The 12,338-nt window shown below is 44.0% G+C and overlaps 2 protein-coding genes across 3 annotated transcripts in view; both read left to right on the top strand.

The window, feature by feature from the left end:
- Nucleotides 1–917: 917 nt before the first annotated feature.
- LOC123501837 (proprotein convertase subtilisin/kexin type 7-like) lies at nt 918–11,771 on the top strand. Its single transcript, XM_045250865.1, has 12 exons — nt 918–1,140; nt 1,326–1,612; nt 1,796–1,994; nt 3,022–3,208; nt 3,530–3,678; nt 4,733–4,875; nt 5,445–5,612; nt 6,157–6,423; nt 7,678–7,781; nt 9,003–9,188; nt 9,470–9,584; nt 10,178–11,771. Exons 1-12 carry the CDS (start codon nt 918–920, stop codon nt 10,349–10,351), a joined length of 2,202 nt encoding a protein of 733 aa, XP_045106800.1. The 3' UTR covers nt 10,352–11,771.
- A 370-nt stretch (nt 11,772–12,141) lies between these two features.
- The window catches only part of LOC123502004, a 1,906-nt gene continuing 1,709 nt past the window's right edge, over nt 12,142–12,338 (top strand). For both annotated transcript variants that reach the window (XM_045251157.1, XM_045251155.1), the window contains exon 1: nt 12,142–12,338. This exon is cut by the window's right edge. The gene's annotated coding sequence lies outside the window, so the exon portion shown is untranslated.

Below are 12,338 nucleotides of genomic sequence, written 5' to 3'. Positions count from 1 at the left end.
TTTTTTTATTGTTTGTTAATCTTGTTTATTTTTTTCTTGTTTGCTTAGTTTTATTATTATTATTATTTTTCATTCCTTGTTATTATTCTTTACTTTTTATTTCTATTTCCTTGTTGGTTTTCTTTTTTTTTTTTTATTCCTTATTGTTATTCTGGTTTATTTATTTTTCCTCCCTTTTCCAGAGTCCAAGATGAAGGCGAGAGGACTCCACCCATCCAGGGAGCCTTCTGAAGCCTTCCCTGGCCTCCTCTCCCCACCCTCACCTCCCCTCACTCACCCCTCATCACCCTCACATCCCCTTCCTCACCCCTCACCTTCCTCTCACCACACACATCCTCTTTCACACTCTCCCATTCATTCTTCTCTCTCCTCTCCCTCTTCTTATTCTTGTTCCTTGTTACTTTCTTCCTCCTCCTCCTCTCCTCCTCTTCCTCCCTCATCATTTAAATCTTCATTCATTCTCTCCTATTCATTCATCTTTCTCATCTTCTTCCTCCTCTTTTTCTCCATTATCTTCCTCCTCTTCCTCTTTGCCACATTTCACCACATCTCTACCACATCCATTATCACCATCACATCACTGTCACCACCACCATCACAATCACCATCACCACCACTGCTGCTCTGACACACAAACTAATGTAGAAAGCCACTGTCACCACCACCACAATCATCACCACCACCACTGTCACGCCACAAAAGAAGCACAAGAATCACCACCACATTGTCACCACCATCACCACCACAGACATGCATCACCATTCTTTCACCACCACCATAACCACCACAGTCACCACCTACTTAGTGAGCATAACATCAAACCACCACCATCACCATCACCACCACTACAATCATCACCTGTCACCACCACCACCACACCCCCCTGGTCCATACCACTGATACTGGTGACAGCGGCGATGGTGGTGACCCCAGTGAGGCCATGCACCACTGATGCGACCCATTCTGGTGACCTTCACATGACTAGAGGCTCAAATATTCACTCTTTAGCTTGGGTCATCAAACACTCTCACTCCTGCCAGTTGTCGCAAATTCTTGGTGATTTTAAGAGCCTAGAGGCCAATTTGCAGCTTTCCCAGTACTGCGGGGAGGACGTGCCAAGGAAACTCATCATTCTGAAGCGTTTGTTGCCATTTGATAATGTTTTCCTGGTGGCACATCCATTTTACAAGCTGTTTTCTAAGTATCAAAGACTGGCCAGGCAGAGAAACAAGAGGGAAAGACTTCGAAAACTTGCTACACCACATGACACCACAGTCCCACCACTGTTCCCCAAGCACCATCAAAATGGGGGTGGAAATCATCGTAATGTCACTACACCACACAGCACCACACCATCACTATTTCACTCCAACCACAGCAGGACAAGCCAGCAATACCAAAAAACTTTAAATTTCATATTGCACACACCACACACAACACCACCACCTTGCAAGATAGAGAGGTGGTGTTCCTAAAGGTGGAAGGATGTGTGGGGAGCTTTCTTGCCTCCCACCCTTGCCTTGTGTACACTAGCCAGGAGGTGCTGAGGCCACGGAAGAAGAGAACCAGTCTAGAATTTGAAGACCCTTTGTATAATGAACAGTGGCATTTGGTGAGTGAGTGTGAGTGGTTGAGTGTTTGTGTGAGTGATTGAGTGTTTGCGAGTGAGTGAGTGAATAAGCAAGCATGTGTGTGTGTATGTGAGTGAGTGAGTGAGTGAATCTTAAACCCATTTCTATCTTTCTATCTCAGCCTAACCTAACCTAACCTAACCATGGATTCTACCCCATGGCAGAGTAACACGGCACCAGGACAGTACGACATCAACGTGGGAGGAGTGTGGGAGAGCGGCATCACAGGGCGGGGGGTGACGGTGTGTGTGATTGATGACGGGCTGGAGTGGCGCCACCCAGACCTGCGGAACAACTACAATCCGGCTGGCTCTTATGATCTTAATTCTGATGATCCTGACCCCTCGCCTGTTAAGAATGGAGGTGAGGTGGTGGTGGTGGTAGGGTGTTGTGGTGTAAAGGTTATTTTTTTAGGTTAAATGGTGTAGAGTGGTTGTTTGAGGTGGTGTGGTGTTGTAAAGGGGTTATTTAGGTATATGTGGTGGTGTACAGTGGTTGTTTGAGGTGGTGCAGTGTGGTGTGGTGATGGTGGTGGTGGTGGTGTAAAGGGGTGGTGTTTTGGTGGTGTAGAGTGGTTATTTGAAATGTTAGCCTAACCTAGTCTAGTTTAACCCCTTCACTACTAGGGAGACATTTTTACCTTCAGATTTGGGAATGATTAGACCATTTTATTGACATTAGCAAGGGTCTATGGAGGTCAAAAGGTTAATGGCCAGTCATCACTATTTTAATCCCCCACGTAAGTTTCTGAAGCTGAATAAAATCACCAAATAGTAACCAGGATGAATATAAAAATGCGCCATGGTGCTGAGAGACTAACCAAACCTAGTCTCGCTTAACCTAAATTGGCCTAACCTAACCTAACCTAACCCAACCCAACCCAACCCAACCCAACCCAACCCCATATTGTAACATTATTTTTTTCTTTTACAGAATCATTACAAATATTTACAAGGTTTAAAGGGTCACTGTCTCAAAACCTATCTTAAGAATTATAGAAAAATTTACAATGATTTCTTAACACCCCATTAACACCCTTTCTCCTCTATGGCAGAGTATAGTGAACATGGAATATCAAACACCTCATCTTTCTCTTTACAAACCTAACCTAACCTAACCTAACCCTGCCACATAACCTAACATATTTTTTTTATTTATTTAATTTTTTAACCTAACCTAACCTAACCTATCTTTTTCTCTATCTGACCTAATCTATTTTTCTCTAAACCTAACCTAACCTGTCGTATCTTTCTCTGTCTAACCTAACCTAACCTAACCTAACCAATTTGTCTCTCACAACCTAACCTAACCTAACCTAACCTATCTTATCTTTCTCCCAACCTAACCAAACCTAAACTTAACCCCACATTATAACACCTCTCCCCCACAGAGCGCAACGAGCACGGGACGCGGTGTGCGGGTGAGATCGCAGCAGTGGCCAACAGTGTGTGTGGCGTGGGGGTGGCCTTCCATGCTAACATATCCGGGATCAGGGTGCTGGGGGAGCGGATGACAGACTCCATGGAGGCCGCTGCATTCGTACAGGGCCTGGCGGTCAATGATATATACTCCTGCAGGTGAGAGAGAGAGTAACGAAGTAATAGATAGACAGTTAGATAAATAGACAGTTTGTACGATATTTATTCCTGCAGGTGAGGGAGAGAGTAACAAAGTAATAGATAAACAGATAGATAAATAGATGGCTTATACAATAGACTGATAGATAGATGGTTAATGATGTATACTCCTGCTGGTGAGAGAGAGAGAGAGAGAGAGAGAAGAAAGAACATAAAAAAGAGAGAAACAACAACACCCTCACAACTTTCACAAACTCCATCCATTTCAACCCCTCCCATCAACACTAACCCCCTCCCTCTCTCCCCCCTGGCCGTCTACAGCTGGGGGCCGGATGACGATGGGCGGACGGTGGATGGGCCGCACCACCTGGCCAGGGAAGCGCTGCGGCATGGGGTGACTTATGGCCGGGGGGGGTACGGGGCCATCTATGTGGTGGCCTCGGGGAATGGCGGACGCAACAAGGACAACTGTAAGGATGGGTCAGGATGGGGTGAGGGGGATGGGATGGGATGGGACTAAAATAGAATGGAATGGGACTAAGATAGGATGGGATGGGAGGGAGGGGACTGAAATAGGATGTAATGGAATAGAATGGGACTAAAAAGATGGAATGGGACTGAAATAAGATGGATTTGGATGAGATGGGATGGAATGGGATAAAATGGGATAGGATAGGATAGGGTTAAGATAAAATGGAATAGGATGGGATAGGATGGGGTGAGATTAAGAAAAGGATGGGAATTTTATAGGACAAGATATAGTGCGATGGGATTAGAGAGAGAGAGAGAGAGAGAGAAAAAAAAAAAGAAAGATTGAAAGAGAACATGAAAGAAAATAAAAAGATAACAAAAACCACAATGGAATGGGATGAGATTAAGAAAGGATAGGGTTTTTATAGGATAGGATAGAATAGGATGGGAAGGGGTAAGAAAAAACTGTGATTAGACTAAGATTGGATAGGATGATTGTGAGACAGGATAGAGTAATTGTAGGATAAGAGGAAATGACAAGATAAGATTGAGTAACTGTGAGATGAGAGAGGATGAGTAAGATAGCATTGGATAACTTAAGATAATGCAGGATAACTCGGTCCACCCAATCTAACCTGACCTGACATGACCTAACCTAACTCTTAATCTAACCAAATCTAACCTAACCTAACCTAACAAAACTTAATCTAACCAAATATGACCTAACCTAACCTAACCTAACTTAACCTAACCTAGCCCTCCTTACCTAGCCTAACCTAACCTAACCTAACCTATTCCTGCCCACCACCCCCTATCCCCTAACCTATCCTAACTTAACTTTAACTCTTAATATTAACTAACTCTAACTCTTACTCTGATTCTTACTCTAACTCTTACTCTCACTCTTAACTCTTACATTTACCCTTACTCTAACTTTCTCCCTCTTACTTGAACTCTTAACCCTTACTCTTAGCTTTAACTGTAATCCTAACTGTAACCCTGACCTCACCTCCTCTTACTCTTAACCCTAACTGTAACCCTAATCTCCGGCAGGTAACTTTGATGGGTATGCCAACTCCGTGTACACAGTGACCATTGGTGCGGTGGATTCTCACGGTCGCATGCCATACTATGCTGAGGAGTGCGCCGCCATGCTGGCCGTCACTCCCAGCAGCGGCACCAAGGGCAGGGACATTGTGAGTAGCGCTGGTGGTGGTGACTGGTGATGATTGTGGTGGTGATTGGTGTTGACTGTGGTGGTGATTGTGGTGGTGATTTGTTTTTGTAATGGTGGTGATTGTGGTGTTGACTGTGGTGGTGATTGTGGTGGTGATTTGTTTTTGTAATGGTGGTGGCAGTAGTGATGGTGGTGGTGATTTTTTTTTTTTTTTATATTTTTTTCTGTTTATGGTTTGGACATTGTGAGTAATGGTGGTGGTGACTGGTGGTGGTGGTGGTGACTTGTGGTGGTGGTGGTGACTGGTGGTGACTTTTTTTTTCATTTCTTTTATGTTTGTATATCTTTTATTAATTATTATTATTTTTTTTTTTTTTGTGGCAGGGACATTGTGAGAAGTGATGGTGACTTGTGGTGATTTTGCCTTTCTTTCTCTTATTTTTCTTATATATTTTCTTTTTCTCTTTCTTCCTTGTATTTATTTATTTTCTATTTCTTCTATGTACATTCTATCTACATTCCTTCATCTATTTCCAGGTGACAACAGTTCCATACATTTCCCTCTCCCTACATTCCATCTATTTCCAGGTGACAACAGACTGGCAGGAGATCAGTGCCTCGGGCTGCACCAAACACCACTCGGGCACCTCAGCAGCTGCCCCACTGGCTGCCGCTGTCATCGCCCTGGCCCTGGAGGTGCAGCCCTGCCTCTCCTGGCGGGATGTGCAGCACCTCATTGCTCTCACATCCAGGAAGGTGAGCACAGAGGGAGAGGGGGAAGTGAAAGGTAGAGACAGTGTGTGGGAAGGTAGTAGAGAGAGAGAGAGAGAGAGAGAGAGAGAGAGAGAGAGAGAGAGAGAGAGAGAGAGAGAGAGAGCAAGCAGGTGAGAGGAAAGAGGATGAATAATAATGAAAAGAATGAAAGGAGAGGGGAAAGGAAGGAAAAGAGGGAAAGAAGGATTGATAATACTGATAATACTTTACCTCCCTCTCCCTCCCTCACTCCCAATATCCCCACTCCCTCTCTCTACTTCCCTCTCCCTTTCCCTTCTCTCTCTCTCCTCATTTTATTTTCATTTTTTCTCCTTTCTTTCTTTCCTTCTTTCCTTTCTTTTTCATCTTTGTACATTTACTTCTTTCCTTTCCTTCCTTCTTTCTTCTTTCTCCCTTGTTTTATTTCCTTCATTTTTCTTTCTTTTTCATCTTTTTACATTTACTTCTCTCCCTTCCTTCCTTCCTTCCCCCTCTCACTCTCACTCTTCCTTCTCCCTCATCTCTCACACACTCCTCTCTCCCTCAGATCGATGCCAGCAACCCAGACTGGTCTCTAAATGGGGCTGGCCTTCACCACTCTCACCAGCACGGATTTGGCTTGGTGGATGCAGCTGCTATGGTCTCTTCCGCAGCTGTATGGGAGTCTGTGCCCTTCTCCACCACCTACTCCTCCCCTCTGATGGTGGAGGAGGTGGCCATCCCCGCCGAGAGGATGCATGGAGTGGCATTTCGGCACCAGGTGGACCAGAGCATTTTGGCGAGTTACGCTCTGGCCACTTTGGAGTTTGTACAGGTGTGTGGAGGTGTGTGGAAGAGTATGCTGGTGTGTGTCGGGTGTGGGAAGGTATGTGAAATAGTGTACAGATGTGTGGAAGGGTGTGCAGGTGTGGGAAGGTGTGTGGAAGAGAGTGCAGGTGTGTGTGGGGTGTGGGAAGGTGTGTGGAATATTGTGCAGGTGTGTGGAGGTGTGGAAAGGTGTGTGGAAGAGTGTGCAGGTGTGGGAAGGTGTGTGGAAGAGTGTGCAGGTGTGTGTGGGGTGTGGGAAGGTATGTGGAGGTGTGGGAAGGTATGTGGAAGAGTGTGCAGGTGTGTGGAGGGGATGTAGGAGGATGTGGATTGGTGTGGAAGGATGTGAAGGTGTGTGGCAGGATTGGGAAGGTGTGTAGAAGGGGGCAGAAAGGTTAGGAAGGATTAGGAAGAGTGTACAGGTGTAGAAGGGTTCAGGAGGGTGTGGAATGGTGTGGAAGAGAGTGTAGGTGTGTGGAAGGGACCAGGAAGGACGTGGAAGGGTTGTTGGAGAATTTGAAAGGGTTGGAAAGGATTGTGGAAGGGTTAGGAAGGTTTGTGGGAAGGTTACAAGTGATTTGGAAGGGTTGAGAAGGATGGAGAAGGGTGTGGAAGGGGGCTCTGAAAGATATGGAAGGGTTGGGAACAGTGTGGAAGTGTTAGGAACGGTGTAGAAGAGTTAGGAAGGGTGTAGGGACGGTTGTGCAGGTAATGGAAGGGTTGTAAATGTGAGGAAAGTCTTAGAAATGATGTGGAAAGGTTTGGAATAGTGTGGAAGGATTGAGAATGGTTGTAGAAATGTTGTGCAGGTGTGAGAAAAGTTGTAGTAAGGTTGTGCAGGTGTGGAAGGGTTGCAGAAAGATTGTGCAGGTGTGGGGAAAGTTGTAGAGAGATTGTACAGGTGTGAAAGGGTTGTAGAGAGATTAGACAGGTGTGGGAAAAGTTGTAGAAGGATGTGGAAGAGTCCTACAAATAATGGGGGTGTTGGGTTAGGGTTGGGTTAGATTAGGTTAGGTTAGGTTAAGTTAAGTTAGATTAGGTAAGGTTTGGTTGGGTTAGGTTATGCTAGGCTAGGCTAGGTTAAGGTTTGGTTAAGTTAGGTTAGGTTAGGTTAAGTTAGGTTAGGTTAGGTTAGGAGTCTTCTAGTTAATGGAAGGGGTATGGAAGGTTCCCTCACCCCTTCATAACCTCATTATAGCATTATTTACACCAGTACCTCACCATCCCCTTTTTACCCCCCACCCTCGCCCCTCCTCGATAGGTCCAAGTGTCCCTGCAGCACCAGTACCGTGGCAGCCTCAAAATTGTCCTGGTGTGTCCCAGTGGCACGCGCTCCACCCTCGCTGCACCACGGGAGGCTGACAAGTGAGTGTGGTGAATGTGGTGGTGGTGGTAGTTTGTTGCTTTTATCCTTTTTGTTTTAGTTTTGTTGTTCTGTTTGATATTTCTTAGTGTGGTGAATGTGGTGGTGACTGTGGTGGTGGTGATGGCAATGGTGATTACTTGTTCTTAGGCATTTCTTTTCTTTTTTTTTTGGTTTGTTTTTCAGTTTTGTTGTTCTGTTCAATTTTTCTGAGTGTGGTGAGTGTAGTGCCTGGTGGTGGTTGTAGTAGTGGTGACTGGTGGTGGTTGTGGTGGTGGTGACTGGTGGTGGTGGTGGTGACTGGAGGTGGTTGTGGTGGTGGTAACTGGTGGTGACTGGTGGTGGTTGTGGTGTTTTTTTGTTTTGTTTTTATTGTTCTGTTGAATTATTTGGAGTATGGTGAGTATGGTGACTGGTGGTGACATGGTGACTGGCAGTGGTGGTGGTAGCAGTTTATCAGTTTTGTTGTTTTCAATTTTTCTGAGTGTGGTGAGGGTGGTGAGTGGTGGTTTCTTATTCTTAACTCCTTCAGTACTGGGATGCATTTTCACCTTGAGATTTGTGTACCATTAGACCATTTCATTGACATTAGGAAGGGTCTATGGAGGTGAGAAGATTAATGGCCACAGTCTTCACTATTTTAATCCCCCACATGAGTTTCTGAAGCTGTATAGAATCATTAAATAGTCACCAGAATGAATATGGAAACATGTCATAGTACTGAAGGGGTTAAGGAGTTTTATTTTCTTAAGATAGATAGATGGATAGATAGATAACACCTTTTTTTCACCTTCACCCCTGCTTCACCACTGCACAGCTTCACCAAGGGCCTGAGTTAATGGTTGATAGATAGATAGGTAAGTAAATAGTGAATAGATAGATAGATAACACCCTCTTTTCTCACCCCCTTCGTTAGATAGATAGATTGATAACCACATCACCCTGGACAGCCCAAAAATCACCCTAGATCCCACAAATCACCCTAGATACCCTAAAATCATTCTAAACATCCTGAAGACCATCAAAACACCCTTTAAATTACCAGACACCAAAAAAATCCCCCTAGACATCCCAAAATCACCCTAAACATCCTAAAAACCATCCAAAACACCCCAAAAACCATCCAAAACTCCCTATATACCATCCAAAACACCATGAAAATTACTGAAGACACCCTAAAATTCACCCTAGACTACTCTCACCCCTGCTTCACCCCTGCACAGTTCCACCAAGGGTCTGAGTGAGTGGTCGCTGGGGACGGTGCGGTGCTGGGGGGAGGAGGCGGCGGGGGTGTACCAGGTCACCGTGACACAGACCAGGCACCAGCATCTCTCTGGCCGCCTCACCTCATGGCGCCTGGTGCTTCACGGGTCGTCTCTCACCAAGCAGCAGTTCCAGGAAAGACGCAGGTGTGTGTGTGTGTGTGTGTGTCTTGTTTCTCCTTTCTATGTCTTAGTCTCAATATCTCTCTCTCTCTCTCTCTCTCTCTCTCTCTCTCTCCCCCCTTTAGTTTGTCATCTTCCATTTTCTTTTCTTTTCCTTTTCTTTTTTTTACTTTTCTATTTTTATTTTTTTTTTTATTTTGTTTTTGTCTCCACATTACTTCCGTCCACAAACACCTTGGTACTCTTCCTCCTCCTCTTCCTCTTCCTCCACACCACTGGCCTTACTCCACCCTCCCCCCCGGCAGGCTGGTGGAGAGGGCCCAGCGTGGAGAGGTGATCCATGTCAACAGAAGCACTCTTTGTCATCCACCGGAGCTCAGATTTAAGCCCTTCCACCCTCTGCCGGAAAAGTGGCTCAAGGTAAGTGGTGGTGGTGGTGGTGGTGATGATGGTGATGGTGGTATTTGTTTAGTAAGGTGATATTGGTGTGTTTTGATTAGTTTTTCTTCTTTTTCTTTGTAGTGGTATTAAGTGTCTTTTTCCTTTTGAGTGGTATTAAGTGTGGTATTTGTTTAGTAGTAACGAGATTATTGGTGTTTTTTTATTAGTTTTTTTATTTTTTCATTCTTTTTTTTATCCCCCTCTCCCTGGTTTCTATCTTTTATCTTCTCTTTTTTTCTCTTCTTTCTTTCCTTCTTTTGTTCTGTCTCTCTCTCTCTCTGGTTTTCATTTTTTTTTCTTATTTTTCTGGATAATTTCTTTTTACTCTTCTTTTACTTTCTTTACTTTGCTCCTTCCTTCTCCTTTACTCCATCATCTCCTCTCCTCTCCTAACCTAACCTAACCTAATCTAACCTAACTCTTCTTTCCATACAACTTTCTCTCTTCTCTTTTTGCACTGTTCTCTTCAACCCCATCCCCCCCCTTCCCTGCTCCCCTCTCACAAGTCCTGGCCATCATCCAACCCAACCCAACCCAATCTAACCTAACCTAACCCTACCTCCTCAACACAGGTCCTGGCGGTCACCTCACTGTTCCTGCTGGTGATGGTGGCGTTCAACACACTTGAGTACATCTTCTGCTACAATGACGAGAAGGAGAGGTTCTACCGGCGGCTGAGGGACGTGGCGGCTGGCAGGGCTCTTCAGCACCGCCGCAGTACCTCAGGATCACTCGCCGGAGACTAGGGCCACCTGGGGACTCTGCGGCATATGGGAGTGTGGTAGGTGGTGTGGAGAGTGACAGGATACGCTCACAGTCGGCATCCTACGAGATCCTTCCGTTAATGGGTGAAGGTGTTGACACTGCCTTGGTGTCCCCGTCGCCCTCCTGTGATGCGGATGTCTCTAGTTTCGGTGGTGAGGATGATGACACGGATGAAGATGGCTTTTCGTCACACTGCACCAGCGACACAGTGCTTCCCAAGGACACTGATGCCACGGACTTCACAAACGATGAATTCTTCTCTGAGGTGGATGAGGAGAGGCTAGTCAGTGGTGGAGGGAAGGTGGAGAAGCTGGAGAAAGTGGAGGTGGAGGTGGAGGTGCAAGAGGAGGAGGAGGAGGAAGAGGAAGAGGTGTTTGTGAGAGACAGTATTATGGGGAGGAGGGATCTAGTGCATGTGGACTTGTGGGCGGAGAGATGAGAGATGGAGGAGTGGAGGAAAGGAGGAGTGGAAGGTTTTAGTAGTAGTAGTAGTAGTAGTAGTAGTAGTAGTGGTAGAAAGAAGTGTGATATGAGCTACCAGATAGAAGAAGAAAGTTTTGATAAATGGAGTAAGAAGAGGAAGGTGAGAAAAGTTAACAAGAACACAAGAGGAAAAGGAAAGAAGGAAGAAGAGGAATAGGAAAAAGAAGAAGAAAATAGCAGATAAGGAAAAGAGAGACAAAAAGAAAACAAGTAATAAGACATGATTAGCTAGTATATATATTAAACCAAAGAAAATAAGAAATAAAGGAGAGAGGAAATGAAAAGTGAATATTAATGTGACTTTCTGAAGACAACGAACTAGAGTAACATTTGTATTTATCTCAGAATGAAGCAGTTGTAAAAAGAAATCTATTGGCAAACACTCCCATCTTACTTGGGAGTTTAAAAGAAGTTATAGTGGAAGTTACTGGTGTTTTTAAGGGTGTTTTCAAGGTTCTAATAGTTTCACAGGCTACAGTGGAAGTTATTGGTGTTTTTAAGGATGTTTTCAAGGTTCCAGTAATAGTTTGACAGGCTGCAGTGGAAGTTATTGGTGTTTTCAGGGTTCCAGTGAGGTTTTGGCAGCCTCTAGAAGTTATTGGTGTTCTTAAGGATGTTTTCAGGACTCCAGTGAGGTTTTGGCAGCCTTTAATTGAAGTTTTTAGTGTTTTGAAGGATGTTTTCAAGGTTCCAGTGATAATTTGGCAGCTTTTATTGGAAGTTATTGGGTTTTTTTTAAAGGTGTTTCCAAGGTTCTAGTAATTTGGCAGGCTGCAGTGGAAGTTATTGGGGTTTCTAAGGTTCCAGTGATATTTTGGCAGTGTAATGGAAGTTACTTGCGTTTTCAAGGGTGTTTGCAGGGTTCTAATAGTTTGATAGGCTGCAGTGGAAAAATGAAAACACTGAAAAAAAGAGAGAGAAAAAAAAGGTGATACAGAACTAGGAAAATGAAAAATAAAGAACCAGAAATAGAAAAATGAAATTACTATAGACAAAATTGAAATAAACACTGAAAAAAAATACAAAAAAGAAATGCACTAAATTAAATGATAAACTAAGAAAGGTGAAGACAAGAATGACTGAGATGATGGACTAAATGAAACAAAAGATGAAAAATGAAAAATAAATAAAGAAAAAAAAACCAGTAAGGTGATAAAAAGAAGAAAAATAGACAAGAATGAATGAGAGAAATGTTGAATGTGCTGAGAAATGAAAAAATAGTAGAGAAAACTGAAATAAACACTGGAAAATGAGGAATAAAGAAAGATAAAAGAGAAACACAGTAAATAAGGTGATAAACTAAGAAACTGAAATAAACACTGGAAAATGAGGAATAAAGAAAGATAAAAGAGAAACACAGTAAATAAGGTGATAAACTAAGAAAGAAGAAGAAAAAGAAAGGCAAGAATGATTGAAAGAAATGTTGAATGTTCTGTGATGCTCAAAAATTATGGTGTGTGTGTGTGTGTGTGTGTGTGTGTGTGT

Source organism: Portunus trituberculatus, chromosome 10 (assembly GCF_017591435.1).
Source record: "Portunus trituberculatus isolate SZX2019 chromosome 10, ASM1759143v1, whole genome shotgun sequence".
Classification (NCBI taxonomy): domain Eukaryota; kingdom Metazoa; phylum Arthropoda; class Malacostraca; order Decapoda; family Portunidae; genus Portunus; species Portunus trituberculatus.
Note: the sequence above shows the minus strand (reverse complement) of the source record. Positions and strands in the feature narration are given on the sequence as shown.